At 31.6% G+C, this 19,585-nt stretch overlaps 3 protein-coding genes across 8 annotated transcripts in view; 1 reads left to right on the top strand and 2 right to left on the bottom strand.

Annotated features, from left to right (window-relative positions):
- LOC134841709 (potassium voltage-gated channel subfamily H member 6-like) overlaps nucleotides 1-19,585 on the bottom strand; it is a 633,879-nt gene that overhangs the window by 560,169 nt on the left and 54,125 nt on the right. The gene's annotated exons all lie outside the window — the stretch shown is intronic.
- The window catches only part of LOC134842828 (uncharacterized), a 554,076-nt gene that overhangs the window by 273,216 nt on the left and 261,275 nt on the right, over nucleotides 1-19,585 (bottom strand). The gene's annotated exons all lie outside the window — the stretch shown is intronic.
- Nucleotides 1-19,585, top strand: part of LOC134841874 (uncharacterized) — an 82,172-nt gene that overhangs the window by 42,735 nt on the left and 19,852 nt on the right. For all 6 annotated transcript variants that reach the window (XM_063857920.1, XM_063857921.1, XM_063857919.1 and 3 more), the window contains one exon: nucleotides 6,563-6,620. In XM_063857920.1, the coding sequence (XP_063713990.1) occupies nucleotides 6,563-6,620 (58 nt within the window). The remainder of the gene's footprint in view (nucleotides 1-6,562; nucleotides 6,621-19,585) is intronic.

The raw sequence follows: 19,585 nt of genomic DNA on the forward strand, positions 1-19,585 counted from the left end.
TTCAAGTTTCGTTTGCGGGTTTGTTTGACTTGGATTTTCTTTTGTTCAATTCAAGCTCATTTGCTAGAAAGAAGGTAAGTTACGCTCTCCAATAACGGAAGTGCAAATGATGAAATAAAGATTTTTTCTTTTGACCCAATTTCGACGTAATCTGTTTATCGTGACCTATTGAAGGTAAGACAGAGCTTTGTCCTCATCTATAATTCTCCGAATTTGGTAGAAGAGAAGATTTTCAGAAAAATTTAGTTTTTTGTCTTTTTTTCAATTCTATCTTAGCTTTTTAGTTATTGAATGTCGTAATTTAGTGGTTGAAGTGCTTTTTTGTGCTTTGGTTGAATAATTTATTGCACTTGCGGAAGCAGGTGTCTTGTAATCGGGAACTATATTTTTCCCGTAATTTTTTCTTCTTTTTATTTTAAAGAAATTTTGAGGTTGCGTTATAAGTGATTTTCATCAATTTCGAAGTTGCTTCACATTTAGTCTCGAGGTAGTGCTGTTGCTTTTGTAACCTAAGATCTGGGCTTCGAGTCCCGGCAAGAACTGATTTTTTTCAACGTGTATAAAATTGAAGAAAAAGCTTAGGGGGGGAAAAATTGATGAAACCAAAACAATCGTAGATGCGATTGTTTTGATTTAATCCTGTAGTTTGTAGAAAAGAATGGCATTGATGTTGTTTTTCTTGGTGTTCCTTTTTAATTTATTTCGCCCAAAATCTTTGCTCGGCCTAAGCTGTTGCTTGTTTAATCAGCTCAATTCCGTTAATGTTTGTTGCTTCAAGTGCAAAAACTGACTGATAGTTTTTTTAGAAGTGAAGTTGGCTTCAGTTACAAGATTTCAAAGTTAAAAAATTTGTGTTTTTTGTTGATTGTGTTAATTGACTGTTTTTCTGTAATTTATTTCACTTTTTTCTCAAAATTTAAGTTTTCTAAGTTCGTTTTTTCCATGTCATTACTATTGTTAGCTTACAATACTAAGCTTGCGGTGCATCACAAGTGATGCGGCGCTCGGCTTTGGCACTGTGTATGGACTGGAATGGAGAGTAAAAACTGTTAATTTATTGCTCGAAAAAATCAGATGTATAAAGACGCTATTTTTCCGCATTATGAACGTAGAATAAGAATTTTTTTGTTTGCTTGAGTACGGAAATTAATTTTTTTTTCATAAGCCAAGCTAATTTTTTTTTTAAGTTTCAGTATCATTACGTTAAAAGGAATGCAAACTCCACTAACTCACAACGAAAGTGTAGTGTTACGGTCACGGAAAACGTGATCAACTTCTAGTTTCGAAAGTGGAATATACTTCTCAGATTTCCCAGCGAATTAAAAAATTTACCTTTGGTTCATTTTTCTCAAATTGGGTTTTTTATCAATAAAGTGCCAAATTTAAGTAGTTCTGGAAAATCAAATGTTTTGTTCATTTGTGTTTGCTCAATTTTGTTTTTGTTTTTGTAAGTTAATAATTATTATAAACTGTTTTGATATCAGATTATTCAACAGACATTTGTCAATTTACATATTTCCGATAGGCCTAGTCAGGTCATGCCTTAATTAAGCAGTACAATTTCTAAGAAGTACTAAGAAGTTTCTTCTGTAAACTACTATCAGTTGTCCATACCCTACAACCCCACTGTTTTAGAAAAAAAGATCTATTTTTGTTTTTGGTTTATAAATCGCGAAAATCATAGAAGAAAGTGTGTTTAATTGACTATCATTAACATTGCCGACTGTATCAAAAAAATCTTCAAAATTTTTTAAATGAAATTGAATAGTTTTTCATCCTTACACCTATTCTTTTCGGGCTTTTACCAGTGAAATTATTCGTTGGTTAGTTTTTTTTTCAACTCTGTGTTTCAATATCTGAATCTCCGAGTCCAAAACTGACTTTTTAGGAATTCTGTTTTTAAAGCCTTCCGTAAAAGCTTAATTATAGCTTTGAATATCTCGTTTTTTGTGCAATTTTTTCATTGAGCATATCTTGTAGGTTTTTTAAAATATGCTTCTAACTGATTTCTCCGTTTTCTCAAAAAATTCTCAGAATTCGGTTTTGTTTTATTTCAAGTTTTCGAAGAGATGTTTTATTAGCTGTGCCGTACACTATAACCCCCTTATGAACTATTGGCTGAGTTTGATTGAAATAGGTGTTAATAAGTTCTGCTGTCGTCAGTACGTCACGTAATCGATTGAGCAACCCACAAAAATTATTCATTTTTTTGTTAAGAAATTTAATATGAAATTTGAGTTTCAATTTTGAGTGCATGTGAATGCCCAAATACTTAGTAGAGATTCCCTTTCAATATCATTGGTTCCTATTTTGATTTGTCTATTCTTGAGATTTTTTTCTTTCAAAAATTATGTTTATTGTTTTCTCTAGGTTCAGAGTAAGCTTATTGATTAGCAACCAATTTCCTATTTATGATAAATCTTCATTGTATTGGTGTAAGTTATGTTCTTTTTGCTTCACTGCTGTACATATGTATAAATATGTGTTCACTGAAATTGAAATCGTTAGTAAATCATTTATCATTAAAATGAACAGTAGTGACCCGAGCACTGATCACTGTGGAACTCATTTGAAAATACAATTGAAGTACAAGGCAAATAACGCTCTCGATAACAAGTTACCACATTAGCAAATTACATTGTAATAAGAAACAATTACGACTGGCGGAATAGACATCTGTCTGTTTGACCCATCTTTGTCTTTGGTTGGCTTTATGGAAAAAAGATCAATCATAATCCAATCTTAAAGTTCAAAGAGCTTCAACGTGTTCTATTTTGTTTTTTGTTCTCCGAGTAATGCTGTTTTTATTCTCTGTTTGTGTACTTGGATTGAATATAGTAACCGAAATTCTTTGTTCTGTCTGTAGTGTTTTAAAGTCAGGCCTAAGCATAAATCTTAGTCAACTGACTTTTGGAAAACTGACGATTAAGTCAAGGAAACCGAAAAAATTGTTCACCTTTAAAAACTTTTTTGGATCTTGTTAACTAGTCCCCCTTTGCAATAGGGCCAAATAGTTAACAAGATCCAAGTTTTTTGTTTCATCAAACGCGGAGAACAAAATACAACACGTTAAGACGAAAATTTTTTAAAAAAAGTGAGGCATGTTTTTCGGTTTCCTTGACTTAATTGTCAGTTTTCAAAAGCCTATTGGGTAAAATGACCTGATCTTATCTGAGCTGTTAGGTTGGCATCTTGTTTGCTTTTTACCTGCTGGCGGTCTTGTTTTTCGGAGTAGCCTGCGTAGGTGGCTTTGACTTCAAGCTGCGATTGCGGCTTATCCCGTAGTGTTCGTTTTACACATGCCAGGGCTGATGGTAGAGACGTCGGTTTTGGCTCTGTTGAGGTGTCTTCAAATGCTCTTTTTGCCTGTTTGTCATCAAGCTCATTTCCTATGACATCGAAGTGACCGGGGAGCCACTGACAGAAATTTCTTGTCTGTTCTTGTTTTTAGAAGGGCTGCGAGCAAAGCTGCCTTCTCTTCGTCATATGACGAGGTGATTGCTCTGCCACTTTTCTTAACAGGGTTAGATTTGGAAGGGAAGTTTGCTGGCTTTTGGAAGTTTTCAGAATTTTGTGCGCCGATCCATCGCTGTAGACAGTCATTGTCTGTTGATGGTTGTCGATTGTTTCTAATACTTTCTCCAGTGTAATTTCTCTTCCCTCACCAGCAATTGTATCCTCCACTTTCCAGTTGTTGTAGGTGGTTTTCCAGGGTTTACTGGGTTGTGCTCGGTTGGTTCTGCATTATTTTTTGTGGCACTTTACAGTTTGAAGCGGCACAAATAAGAGAGGGCGGGTTAAGCCTTAGCGGCTCTCGGCTTTTTTCACAAGTATCTCGCTTAGTCGTCCTGTACTCTTGGTGCGATGCTTGCGGTGTGTTGTCTGTTTGCATGTGCGCTGAACACTTTTATTTTAATGGTTGGCTTTGTACTTAGATATCCCGCTGCATTTTTGTTGCTCGTGCGTGACGTTGTACAAAATGCAACGAGTGAATGGGCGCCCTGTACCTGTGGTAACTCTACAGAAGTAGCATGAGGTCGTCCCCTTCAGAATTTTGATTGGGGTCTCCTGTTCGCCATGTAAAGGCCGTACCAAATGACCAGGATTGCTGTTGCCGGCAGCTTATAATATTTCTGATTCAATCTCATTTTTTTGGTTCACTTTTTCTTTACATAAACCTCTATAGTTCCTCAAAATAGCATACATGCCTTCTTTGCTGCCTAATATCGAAAAAACTATTTTTGGTAAACTAAAGGAAACCAAGACGACATCGTTAAGCGGTTTTGGTGTCCGAGTCTTGGACTGGTTTTCCGTGTTCAGTTTCCGTAGTGTCCGAGATGTATGTTTTTTTTGCACTTAGTATAGTGATAAGGCGTCCCTTTTGAAATCGTCAGATCGTGTATTCGATCCCATGCCATGGCAATGATAGCGTGTGAGGACGAGATCTCACTTGACCTCTAGCTTCAGGCCTACCACAGCCTGACCAGTTTCGGCTGCAATAGTGGTACCACGTGAAAGTTCTAGACGCAAAAAACGGCCTTGAGTCGCAAAAAAAGAGCTTCGCTTAACAAAATAACAGTCTTGAATGTGGGGAAATAATACAAATGGACTATCCTCGCCAGGACTCTTAAGGCCTACTGATAGCTCCTCTGTAATTCGCAGGAACCACATTATATTATTTTCTTTGAAGACATGTCTTTTTTTCAAAGTTCTGAAAGCCATGCTTCAGGCATAATTAATGGCGGAAATTTGTCTAATGTTGTAATAACGTGTACGTACATAACGGAGAGTAAAAGCGGTATCGCTTAACGCTCGAAAAAAATTGTTGTTTATAGAACGCCCTTTTTCTTGCAGGATTGTTTTTGGAAACGAGTGTGTTTCCTTCTTGTGTTGTTACTAAATACCTTGTTACATTGGTAAATTCTTGTATTGCAGAGCAAATTTTGATTTTGAGACCTCGTTTGCTCAAATTTGTGTTCAATTCTTTTGATCTAAGACAAGTGAAGCCTTTCTTCGGTTTTCTTGGATTTCTGGTCATTTTCATTATGGTCTGTTGGCTATGTTTCAGAATCAATTATAATAGATTCCTGAGCTTTAATATGATCACTTTTACCAGAGTAAGTGTTTTGTTATCGGGAACTAAATTTTCCTGGCAATTGTCTCTTCTTTTCTCTTCGGCCGGGCCTTATGAAAGTAATTGAAAAAAAATAATTTAGTTAAAATTTGATTTATCGGACATGCGTCTGTCTGCTCAAGTTTTTTCGGCCTAACTGCCATATCACGGATTTTGTTTGTGCTGTCAGCATTTTTCATTGTAGTTGCAAGTGCTAGTGTTGTTCATTCTGCTTTCATGGGGACTTGAAAAATTTATGAATTTTATTTTCATAAAAAAATTTTTCGCCTGAGCTGATGTCTGCTCAGATTGTCGGCTTAGTTGGCACATTACGCATTTTTTTTGTGTTGTAAGCAACTCTAAGTGTATTTTTAGGTTCCAATTTATTTTCATTGTAATTTCACGTGGGACTTGAAACTTTGAAGATTTTTTTTACGAAATCATATATTTTTGGCTCAAGATGTGTCTGCTCGACGGTTGTCGGCAAAGTTGTCTCCCCTTCGTAAATTTTTCCGTTGCTAATTAAGAGTAATGAACGCAGTGAAATTCTTCATTAGGTTTTGGTGATTTTTGTTTTTTTTTCAGGAAAAAGTATTAAAATGCTTGAATAACTACAGATGTTCATTCATGCATATTAATGCATCTATGAATGCATTTGGGTATATATGCACTCTTTGAATTCAATCGAATTCATCTGCTAAAAGATAGGTAAATAACCTCCAAATATCTCCAAATGCGAACGTGGAAATGGCGAAAAAAATGTGAACGACTTCTAGTTTGGAAAGTGAAATAAAAGTTTTACCTATTGATACTATTGACCTATTATCAAATACTCACAAAAACTCAAGTGTCTTTCAAAAAACCAGTTTTTTTTTTGTTCTCTTGCGTTCATTACTCTTTCCTAGCTGTCATTTGAATTCGAAACAACTTTATGAAAAATTTACCGTTTCATTGCCAATATTCAAATATTGATGAGACCTATATTTGAACAGGCACTGCTTGTGTTATAGTATTAACTATCTTTTTTTCCAACCTAAGTGGCAAATATTGTTGCCACGCAAATATTGTTGCGATAAAATGAGTTCATTTTGATCAATAACAGCTTTTAAGTACAGCCAATGCTAAGGATTTTCACACAGACTATTTTTTTCCGACGTTTGTAACGAAAGTAACGGAATATTTGTGCTCAGGGTGGTCTTTTTACTAGCCATTTTTGACGGGATTAATGCTGGATTAATTCTGTGATATTGAAAATACTTAATGCTTAAAGAAACAATCGAACGGCAATTTTAATCAAAAAATGCTTCAGAAAAATGGTAGATTTTTAAAAAACTTTTGATGCATAGTATTTTGACCCGAGCTGAAAAAAATTCGATCCGAAAATTTAGTGCCACTTCTACAGAAATTGGCTGGCATGTTGGAAAACTTTGATGTGTCTTTTTGTTTAAGCGAGGGAGCGAAAGATCACTTGAAGAAAGAATCGCCTAAAGCATTGAAGAAGGCATGTGTAAGTATATGTTCGTTGCGTGAGATTTTCTCAGCTCATGCACCATTTACCGTTATAATAATTGAATTAATGCGAACATTGGAGCTATGAACTTTTTGCCTGATCAGTTGTGCAATGTTTCGATATTCAAGATCTCGTCAAGTGCATGCTTCTCGTCAAGTGCATGCTTCTGAGCTATTTAGTGATGTTTTTCCACATTAAAATTAAATCAGAACTAGAAAAAATGTGCATAATAAAAATGGCTAATTTGTAACATGTGGAACCTGATCTAAACTACATTTTATTATTGGATAAATTAGATATTTTACCACTGTAAAATATTTAATATTAACCAATCATAATCCATCCAACTAACAACCCACTTATTTGTAAGTGCTGAAATTACTTATAATTTCAGCACCAGAGAGATTTGAATTTAACTTAGAAATTAGTTACCTCTCCAAATGAACTTCAGCAGTTACAATAAGCCAGTATACTCTAGATCTATTGAGCCTAGCAGAGACTAGTTAAACACCCTGAGACTAGTAGATATAAGAGTAAGATTAGGATCGGTATTAGACTAAGAAGTTGCACGAATCTATCCGGCCGAAAATAAGATAGCGTGACGAGCAGACGGAGTACCCTATCCGAAATTACTCTGAGTTAACCACATCAGTCCTAACTCATCTGGTGCGACCATAAGTCTCGAATAAGACCTTAATAGCTTAGATTTAACCAAATATAGATTAGAAATTACACAAAACATTTTCAAAATGTTACACGATTATAACTTAAATGAAATGTCTCTACGACTCAATAGATCAGAGCCAGTATTCCGAACAATACTAGAACTACCCGGTATTGGAAGAAGACCTCGGACAAGAGACGATATACGACTACGTAGAAACTTACGATTTAGTTTCATGGTTGTACGGCAAAAGCCAACACAAACTTTTATATTTAGAATCTTATTAGCAATGAATTTAGATTTTCATTTGCAAACATAAAACATTAAAGTAAATCTTCATGATTATTTCAGGCGCTAAACAAAATTATTAATATAAAATAACGATTGATAAAAAGATCTCAGATCGTTCCTTTAATTTCTGCAGTATTATATAAAACATATTTGAAAAATATTTTTTGAAATAAAAATAAAAATTAGTAGCATGACAATAAATAGTTAGTAACTATAAATCATAGTAGAAGTTTTTTAAATAAAACTAACCATTCAAATTAGGTTAAACAGTGAAGAACTTCGGTTTTTCCTCCTTCACTTGAACCCTCCTCTTACCAGACCCAGGATAGATCTTAGACTTAGTAAGTTTAAAATAGTATCTAACGAACTACTTGCGTTCTAATTATACATGAACCTTGTGGATCGATTTACTATTCTCCAACCCTTGAACACAATCACTACCCCACGAGCCACGAGAAAGTAAAAAATCATTCTCCGGAATCGATATACTTTTCTCTCCAACCCTGAATAAAAAGACCCAGGTTAAGCTAACCAAAAAATCGTAAGGACTAACAGTCTGGGAAAATAGAAAATCACTAATAACTTCTTGCATCCCTCATCCTAAACCTTATATCATTCAAAAAGTTAGGAATTGAACAAACAATCGTTTTACACAATTGTGAAATAGACAACCAAAAATACGATCTTGTAATAACTCCACATACACAAACAGTTGGATACATTCGAACAAAACGACAAAACAATTAGAAAAAATTTTATAAGCAAACAAAGACAAATTACATGAGCAATTATAAAAAAGCAATATAAACACAAACCAGTACACCTGTATAATTGGAATCAACCAATTAGACACATTGATAGTTGTATATTAACAGTTATCAAGCGAAAAAATGAGCCACACTCAAAGTGACGAAAGTCCAGATGAAGAAGCAGTTTTTCCCTTTCTTATAGATTCACTCGATGATAGAGGACAAACACGGTTTTGTAAGAACTTACTCGTAAATTTGTTTGAACCAGGAATCAGTCCATGCAAAGCAGAATTCCCGGATGTAAAAATCAAAAGACAAATTATAGAACATTATTTGAAAGACATGTAATCTAACACAACAGTACGGAATCTACACCATAGAATTCAGCACACCAAATACAGCCCATGGTAAAAATGTAATTCAAACAGAAGATATTGATTTAGAATTTTCAAAAGTATTCATAGAATATATCAAAAGCATACAGTATCAGTAGTATATGTTGGGGCAGTTCAAGGGGGGGCCTGCTGACCCCCATGTATTAACATAGGCTATAGAGTATCCGGTCAGCAGGCTATGTATTAAGATAGGCTATAGATTTTCCAATGTATTAGGATAGGGAATAGGTTTCCCAATGTATTAAGATACGAGGTTTCAGCTGGTAAGTTTCAGATGGTAAGTTTCAGAAAAATTTTTAGCCTATCTTACAGTGAAATTAGTCTGAAGACCCACATGTATTAAGATAGGGAATAGAGCATCCGGTCTGCAAGCTATGTATTAAGATTGGGTATAGAGTCTACAATGTATTAAGATAGGGAATACCGATGGTAAGGTTTCAGTGTGATGGGAAGAGAAAGAAAAACGAAAATTTTTTGGTTTTTGTTTATTTTTTTCGCAAAATTTTTGGCGCGCGTTATCTAATTGGGAACAATTAATTGTTAATTACGTGTAGAATTAAGGTTTTGTATATAGTTTTTTTGGTGCATGGTAAGTCAATGGAAGGAGTTTTTGTGCAAAAACTTGGAATTTTTATCAAATTAAAATTTTTTCGAAAAAATTCAAAACACGATAAGATTAGCTATTATTTGACCAAATTTATAAGATAATCCTACTTTCTATCTAAATGAAACAATAATCTTACTTTCTATCTAATTGAAACAATTCTGAAACCTGCAGAAACTTTGAAAAAATTCAAATTTTTTGCGAAAAAATTGCAAAAATTTCAAGTATTTGGAACAAACTGCAAATTTTTGGAAAAAATTGCAGAAATCTCATAATTTTGGTTAATGTATTGTTGTTTTTGATCTAATTTTAAACATTTTTTTACGTATTGATTTTCAAAATAAGCTAAGACTGTATTTTAATTGGCATTAAGTTGAGACAATGATACAAAATTTTAAATAAAAAAATGACTTTTTCCACAATTTTTTCTCAAAATATTGAAGAACAATGAAGTTTACCTTAATTTGAGCTAAATACTTGGTTATAAAAGCTCTAAACACTGAAAAGAAGGTTCATAGTAGCAGATTCAATATTGAAACTTCCGGAAAACAGTTGAATTAGTCGTATTTTTTGAGAAGGTAAAATGAAAATTAATCAAATTTACATGAAATTTTCCATTTCGATCCATTTATTTTAGTTTTTTAACTGTTTGTTTTTGTCCAGTTCAGGGATTATTTTTAGGAATCTCAATTCAAATGAACATTGAGGGGAATATACTATGAAATTTCTAAATCAAACTCCTTGATTCAACTCCTCCTCATTTTTTTCTCATTGAATTACCCAAATTTGTACAAAAATTACAACTTGTGAGAAATTTTTTATGTTAAAAATTAGAAATTTCAGATTATTGATAAAAAAATGAACAGTTTATTGCTAAAATTGTTTAAAATGGGATAAATGTTTCTTAATAATTTATTCGATATTGGCTCAAATTCAACAAAAACTTCTTCATAACTGATGATTATCTCTCTGTTGCTTCTGCAACATAACTTTCAAGATTTTCCGTAGAGTTTTTTCATGTTTTAAAGTTATTCTTGCTTTCTGTTTAATACATGTTTTCGCTATTGAACACACTTTACTAGAAAATTTAGTCAAAACTGGAGAATTTAGGAGGAAAATAGTATCAATTGAACGAACAATTTGCTGGCAGAGATGAAATTAGAACTGAAACCTTATGATTATTACAATAAAAATTATTAATATCTTCCTCAAGGTCCCCCTGTTCAGTTGCTATTGTAAGCTATTTAAGTAAAAATACACATTTTGGGATCAATAACTATCACTTTTCTTGCAAAATAGTTATTAATTCGCTTTTTTTCTTAATTTATGACGGAAATTTTCTCAAAAATATCCAAGTGAGAAAGAATTGGTGCTAGTTAAAGCATTCAAAAATATATGTACAAAATGAGAATATAAAGGTGTGTTTTTACGATCTAAGAACAAATTAGGAGTAGCTCTATTAGTTATAATCTGAAAATCTCCGGAAATACGCAAGAGAACCTAGTTCCTAACATCTACAATATAAAAACTTCTGAAAGAGCGAGTCTCAAAAAATTGATTTAGCAAAGCAAATCAAGGTGCAAACTGGAACAATTGTGTAATTTTCCGATTTTTATTAAGAAAAAATTCTATGTAGTAAAAATGTAGTAATGTATTGTATATAGTGTTGTATATTCTATGTAGTATTGTGTATGTAAGTAGCAAGGAAAAGTAGATCTTGAAAGCAAGTTTTCGATTTATGCTTTATGTATCTTCTTCCAAAAGATGTCGAATTGGGTTTGCTTCTCAAAAATTATCCTCAAAACATTTGATCTTTCATATAAAGTATCTATATATCAAATGATAACAATTTTTCCTAATGAATTACGCATAAATATAAGACTTTGAGAATTTTTATGTCGGATTTTTTCTCAAGATATACTTTATAAGCTAAATTTTAGTAAAATTACCTCAAATCTCCTAAGGAATAAATTGAGTTTCTAGCTCATTTTAGCATTTTCTCAGTTTCTGCTTCATCTACTATCTACCAAATGAATCCAATTTGAGCAAATTGTTACTTGAAAATTGAATTTTAGATGGAAAAATGTATCGTTTCAACGAACGTGCAATAATCCGAAGTTGAATTAATACCATAAATCCTTTACTAAAAAGCTTTAAAGGATTTTCTCAACCTCATAACTGTATTATGCTGTTTTAAATCTGAATTTCTATTTTAGACTAAACTTTTAGTTGGAATGAGGTATATCATTATCTTGAAACTTTCAAAGTTTAGCAAAATATACATTTTTCCAGTTCATTTATCAATTTCTTTTCTGAAATCATCAAAAAATCAATAGAAAACATAATTCTTAATAAGTCAAACCACATTATCTGCTTAAAAAGCTGTGCTCTATGAACACTTTTACAAGCACTAAACAAGGAAAACTTTAAAATAGTAACTACAAAAAACCTTTCAATTAGTTGATGTTTTCCAAATATCCAAGTTTTACAATTTTTAGGCGAATACTTAAATACTCATTAGCATATGTTATGCCCTTTACTACAAATTTATCACAACAAAGTATCCGCAAGCTTGCAACCAAGAGAATTTTTACTGTTGATTAAAAGTTTTCGGATCGAGTTCCATGGAAAGTTTCACGACGATTTGACACATTGATAGTTGTATATTAACAGTTATCAAGCGAAAAAATGAGCCACACTCAAAGTGACGAAAGTCCAGATGAAGAAGCAGTTTTTCCCTTTCTTATAGATTCACTCGATGATAGAGGACAAACACGGTTTTGTAAGAACTTACTCGTAAATTTGTTTGAACCAGGAATCAGTCCATGCAAAGCAGAATTCCCGGATGTAAAAATCAAAAGACAAATTATAGAACATTATTTGAAAGACATATGTAATCTAACTCAACAGTACGGAATCTACACCATAGAATTCAGCACACCAAATACAGCCCATGGTAAATATGTAATTCAAACAGAAGATATTGAATTAGAATTTTCAAAAGTATTCATAGAATATATCAAAAGCATACAGTATCAGTAGTAGATGTTGGGGCAGTTCAAGGGGGGGCCTGCTGACCCCCATGTATTAACATAGGCTATAGCGTATCCGGTCAGCAGGCTATGTATTAAGATAGGCTATAGATTTTCCAATGTATTAGGATAGGGAATAGTTTTCCCAATGTATTAAGATACGAGGTTTCAGCTGGTAAGTTTCAGATGGTAAGTTTCAGAAAAATGTTTAGCCTACCTTACTGTGAAATTAGTCTGAAGACCCACATGTATTAAGATAGGGAATAGAGCATCCGGTCTGCAAGCTATGTATTAAGATTGGGTATAGAGTCTACAATGTATTAAGATAGGGAATACCGATGGTAAGGTTTCAGTGTGATGGGAAGAGAAAGAAAAACGAAAATTTTTTGGTTTTTGTTTATTTTTTTCGCAAAATTTTTGGCGCGCGTTATCTAATTGGGAACAATTAATTGTTAATTACGTGTAGAATTAAGGTTTTGTATATAGTTTTTTTGGTGCATGGTAAGTCAATGGAAGGAGTTTTTGTGCAAAAACTTGGAATTTTTATCAAATTAAAATTTTTTCGAAAAAATTCAAAACACGATAACATTAGCTATTATTTGACCAAATTTATACGATAATCCTATTTTCTATCTAAATGAAACAATAATCTTACTTTCTATCTAATTGAAACAATTCTGAAACCTGCAGAAACTTTGAAAAAATTCAAATTTTTTGCGAAAAAATTGCAAAAATTTCAAGTATTTGGAACAAACTGCAAATTTTTGGAAAAAATTGCAGAAATCTCATAATTTTGGTTAATGTATTGTTGTTTTTGATCTAATTTTAAACATTTTTGTACGTATTGATTTTAAAAATAAGCTAAGACTGTATTTTAATTGGCTTTATGTTGAGACAATGATACAAAATTTTAAATAAAAAAATGACTTTTTCCACAATTTTTTCTCAAAATATTGAAGTACAATGAAGTTTACCTTAATTTGAGCTAAATACTTGGTTATAAAATGCTCTAAACACTGAAAAGAAGGTTCATAGTAGCAGATTCAATTTTGAAACTTCCGGAAAACAGTGGAATTAGTCGTATTTTTTGAGAAGGTAAAATGAAAGTTAATCAAATTTACATGAAATTTTCCATTTCGATCCTTTTATTTTAGTTTTTTAACTGTTTGTTTTTGTCCAGTTCAGGGATTATTTTTAGGAATCTCAATTCAAATGAACATTAAGGGCAATATACTATGAAATTTCTAAATCAAACTCCTTGATTCAACTCCTCATTTTTTTCTCATTGAATTACCCAAATTTGTACAAAAATTACAACTTGTGAGAAATTTTTTATGTTAAAAATTAGAAATTTCAGATTATTGATAAAAAAATGAACAGTTTATTGCTAAAATTGTTTAAAATGGGATAAATGTTTCTTAATAATTTATTCGATATTGGCTCAAATTCAACAAAAACTTCTTCATAACTGATGATTATCTCTCTGTTGCTTCTGCAACATAACTTTCAAGATTTTCCGTAGAGTTTTTTCATGTTTTAAAGTTATTCTTGCTTTCTGTTTAATACATGTTTTCGCTATTGAACACACTTTACTAGAAAATTTGGTCAAAACTGGAGAATTTAGGAGGAAAATAGTATCAATTGAACGAACAATTTGCTGGCAGAGATGAAATAAGAACTGAAACCTTATGATTATTACAATAAAAAATATTAATATCTTCCTCAAGGTCCCCCTGTTCAGTTGCTATTGTAAGCTATTTAAGTAAAAATACACATTTTGGGATCAATAACTATCACTTTTCTTGCAAAATAGTTATTAACTCGCTTTTTTTCTTAATTTATGACGGAAATTTTCTCAAAAATATCCAAGTGAGAAAGAATTGGTGCTAGTTAAAGCATTCAAAAATATATGTACAAAATGAGAATATAAAGGTGTGTTTTTACGATCTAAGAACAAATTAGGAGTAGCTCTATTAGTTATAATCTGAAAATCTCCGGAAATACGCAAGAGAACCTAGTTCCTAACATCTACAATATAAAAACTTCTGAAAGAGCGAGTCTCAAAAAATTGATTTAGCAAAGCAATCAAGGTGCAAACTGGAACAATTGTGTAATTTTCCGATTTTTATTAAGAAAAAACTCTATGTAGTAAAAATGTAGTATTGTATTGTATATAGTGTTGTATATTCTATGTAGTATTGTGTATGTAAGTAGCAAGGAAAAGTAGATCTTGAAAGCAAGTTTTCGATTTATGCTTTATGTATCTTCTTCCAAAAGATGTCGAATTGGGTTTGCTTCTCAAAAATTATCCTCAAAACATTTGATCTTTCATATAAAGTACCTAATATATCAAATGATAACAATTTTTTCTAATGAATTACGCATAAATATAAGACTTTGAGAATTTTTATGTCGGATTTTTTCTCAAGATATACTTTATAAGCTAAATTTTAGTAAAATTACCTCAAATCTCCTAAGGAATAAATTGAGTTTCTAGCTCATTTTAGCATTTTCTCAGTTTCTGCTTCATCTACTATCTACCAAATGAATCCAATTTGAGCAAATTGTTACTTGAAAATTGAATTTTAGATGGAAAAATGTATCGTTTCAACGAACGTTCAATAATCCGAAGTTGAATTAATACCATAAATCCTTTACTAAAAAGCTTTAAAGGATTTTCTCAACCTCATAACTGTATTATGCTGTTTTAAATCTGAATTTCTATTTTAGACTAAATTTTTAGTTGGAATGAGGTATATCATTATCTTGAAACTTTCAAAGTTTAGCAAAATATACATTTTTTCCAGGTCATTTATCAATTTCTTTTCTGAAATCATCAAAAAATCAATAGAAAAACATAATTCTTAATAAGTCAAACCTTATTATCTGCTTAAAAAGCTCTGCTCTATGAACACTTCTACAAGCACTAAACAAGGAAAACTTTAAAATAGTAACTACAAAAAACCTTTCAATTAGTTGATGTTTTCCAAATATCCAAATTAAATACAATTTTTAGGCGAATACTTAAATACTCATTAGCATATGTTATGCACTTTACTACAAATTTATCACAACAAATTCTCCGCAAGCTTGCAAGCAAGGGAGTTTTTACTGTTGATTAAAAGTTTTCGGATCGAGTTCCATGGAAAGTTTCACGACGATTTGAACTCCATTTTTGCTGTCTTTAACATCAATCAAAACCTTTGAATAGAAAAATAAATGACAGTTCAGGTAATGTAATAAAAACACTGTATAATTACTGACTAGATTTGTTACAATTGCTGAGACTTTTCAGATTCAGTAAAAAGTAATAATCATAGTAATTTCCAAGTTTTTCAAAAAAAAAATTTAAAAATTTTACCTTCTCCTGAAGTGTGTTTGGAGTCTGCTGAGCACATAATTTAATATTATGCTGAGAATGCTTCTTCTTGAAATGATTAGCGAGTTCCTCGCTGCTATAAGTATAAAAATTACAGTTAGAACACTTCAAAACACCACATGTTCTACGATGTCTTGATGCATCTTTGTGAGTGTATTCCCTGCCACATTCAAGACATGCAACTCTTTCGTTTCTATTGAGTGAGAGCATCTCAATAGTAATGAAAAATTAAATGGGAGATTTAAAATGTACCAAATTTTTAGATAAGGTGAGTTGAATAGCCTCAAAAAATGAATAAAAGTAAATAAAAACAGCAAACTTATTAACCAATTGTTTTTAACAAGAAAGAAAATCAGAATGGATATGCTATTTAGCCTAGCTGAAATGAAAATCATCCAATCTAACCATGGAATTCTTAAAAGAATCAACCAATCAGAATCGAGCATTAATTACAAGGAAACTTTTATCTTTTCTGATATCAACCAATCAGAATTGAGCTTCAATAGTCATGTGATTTTCGACAAATTCAATGTCCAACAATCAGAATTGAGCTTCAAAAGTCATGTAATTTTCAACAAATTCAATGTCAACCTATCAGAATTGAGCTTCAAAAGTCATGAAATTTTCAAGAAATTTAATGTCAACCAATCAGAGTTGAGCTCTTCTTCTCATGAATTTTTCATCAATTTTTTTAAAATTTGTAGATTTTGAGGATACTTTCACAGACATTATTTCTGTTATTAACCAATCAGAATGAAGTAATCACAGATTTTAAAAAACTTTGTAGATCAGAACCAGACTATGTTTATGAAACTTCTTAATCAATAATTTTTTTTGAATTTTTCCAACATAACTAAGATTTGAAGTTAGATACCCTAGTGGGATAAATGAGATTTCTTGTCTAGTTTATATTGTTTTTTCCATATTCAAATCAATTTTTGAAATTTCGATCAAAATTTTTTCGATTTGTTCTATTTCTAACCAGTGAAAAAAGAAATTTCCAAAATATACGTTTTTATCGTTTTCCTTTTGGTATATTGTAATATAAACAACCGGAAGTGTATTAAATTTGGATAAACGATTAAAAGATATTCTGACAAATCTGGATTTTGTATTTGTATCAAATTCAAAACAGTAATCGAATTGATGTTCCTTATCTCCAATTTTTGTTTCATAGGCTCTTCCATTGTTTTGTTTTTTACTGATCGACCACTCAATCTGAGTTAACTCTTCTAAATAAAAACATTGTTGATAAATCTGACAGAACTCTTCTTTTTTGTAATCTCCTCTCCATCTTTTTAACAAAACTATTGAACTTTCTGTGTTTCTATACAAGTTAAAACTAAAACAATCTCCATCAACTTCATCTGTCCACCACTCTTGTAGTTTTTTGTAGTAGTTCAATTTTAAAATCTGATAAATGTTCAATTCAGGCATTGAAAACGCTCTTGATGGAAACATTTTTCTTACTGAAATATACGAAGAAACTTAAAAAACTCGAATTGTTTTTATCATTTTTAGAGTATTTTGTAGTAACAATCACCGTAAATATTTTTAAATTATTTAGAGTCTAATTAGTTTCAAGGAAATTCATGTAGCCAATAAAAACCTCAAACTAAGGCAGAAAAAAATTGAAAGCAACCAATGAAATTCAAAAAATCTAAGAAAATAATGATCATGTTTTTAACTAAATATACATTTTTGTTTGTATTTTTCTTAAATTGAGGCAAAATTTAGCTAAATTTTGATGAAAACAGTTATTAAATAAATTTAACTGTAATTTCCTAAACAAATAGTGGAAAATCTATTGATGATTGGATAGAGCTTTATGTCAATTTTGATTAAATTTTCATGTTTTGTCTGACTTTTCCTCAGATATCCCAGCTCTAAATGTGAACTTCAGTGACAAAAGATAGTTTTGAACCAATAATATCTCAATTACCAAACATGCAAAACATCACAAAGCTTTACTGAGGTTTACAATTATCAACAAACATAAAGTCTCCCTATATTTGGGACAGTTCTTTGAATTCATTCAAAGTATAATTGACATATGCAACTTGCTTCAAGTCTTCATTTTCCTTTGCAGTGAAGAGTCTAATCTGAATGTAGGGTGGCTTGTTCACACTGTTCTTCTTGATTGTGACACACACCCTCCTCATGTTGTATGTGGCTATTTCATATACTCTATTACAGATCTCCAGCTCCTGATCCATAGTTGATTCTTTGCCAGGTTTGGCTTCATATATAGGTACGAGTCCAAGGTTTTCAGCATCGTGAATAACAGTATTCCGTATTGCGGATATTGCTTCGCCTTCTTTTTCACTAAGACAGACTTGTTGAGACTTTTCAAATTGTCCCAAATCATTTGTTTTTAATAGTTGGAAGCACGGTTCCAAGCATATTTTTCTCTTGTAGGATTTTTGGAGCCAAACAAATCTCCCAATTCTTTTTTGATTTTTTGAAAATTCAATATAGTTGGATCTATCAACTTTTCTCGAGTACATTTTGAAGAACAAACTGATCAGATGAGGAGAAATGAGAGAAATGACTTTGAGATTAAATGAAAATGGAAGTAAGCAGTATGAGTCATCGCCATTTCCATATATGGAAGTAGTACCAAATATGGAAGGATTTTACTGTGTGGAAGCTGCGTAGGCGTTACTACTTCTTTATAACTCCACCATTTTCTGCAAAAATCATTTTTCCCAATGGCAGCTGCTATGTGTCAAGCTCTTCCCAGCTTTTATTCAGATTATAATAGTAAATCATTGTTTATTTCTGTTTCCAACGATTTTTACGAAAAATACATAGTAACCCAAGATTATTGCGTCTCTAGTCACGATTCTTTCTGTTCCTTGGGAAATTGCAAATTTCAAATAATTTTAATTGGAACTTCCCTTAGCCAAATTCTTCAGAGATTAGACAAATATCAATACATATATCAAGAAATTGATTGTCTTTACACTTTGTACAAGCACAGATTCTTTTCGAGTATTGTTACATCTAGTGGGGAAGTCTTCAATCAGCTTAGTTGTGGAGTGCAGCATAAATTACGATGGAAAGGAGCAGAAAAAACACCAAGCGTATCAAGGAAATGACTTGTTCGCAAAAAGTTCAAAAATCATTATCTAAGTTCTAATCAAAAACTTGCATCTACGCAAACTCTTGGCTCAGCATTTTTAGACAGAATTCGTAAAGTACAAGACTCAGAATATGAACATGATTTGTTAAAAATAATTGACTGTTTTATTGATGGTTATGGATTTGTAAATAGTGATCATGTCAATTTTTCAATAAAAAAACTTCTGATATTCCATCTATTTTCTCTCATATGTTTACAAAGTTACCATTAATTATTGAAAAAAAATCACCGTTGTCAAAAACATTTGCAAAAAATTTTTCAAGCTTGTATGAAAGATGTAATATTTCTTTTGATTTTCAAAAAGTTGCAAAAAACATTTGAATTTTTTTAACAAGTTGTAAAAAGTGTTTCAATTTTTTTGACATAATGCGAAAAGTGTTTCAACTTTTTTGAGAAGATGCGAAAAGTTTTTTACTTTTTTTAACAAGATGCGAAAAGTGTTTCACTATTTCACTACAAATGCGAAAAATGTTTCACTTTTTTCGACAAAATGCGAAAAGTGTTTTATTTTTTCAATAAAATGCGAAAAGTGTTTCAATTTTTTCGACAAAATGCGAAAAGTGTTTTTCTTTTTTCGATAAAATGCGAAAAGTGTTTCAATTTTTTCGACAAAATGCGAAAAGTGTTTTACTTTTTTCGACAAAATGCGAAAAGTGTTTTAATTTTTTTCGACAAAATGCGAAAAGTGTTTCAATTTTTTCTA

The sequence above is a fragment of the Symsagittifera roscoffensis genome, chromosome 3 (genome assembly GCF_963678635.1).
Source record: "Symsagittifera roscoffensis chromosome 3, txSymRosc1.1, whole genome shotgun sequence".
Lineage (NCBI taxonomy): Eukaryota > Metazoa > Xenacoelomorpha > Acoela > Convolutidae > Symsagittifera > Symsagittifera roscoffensis.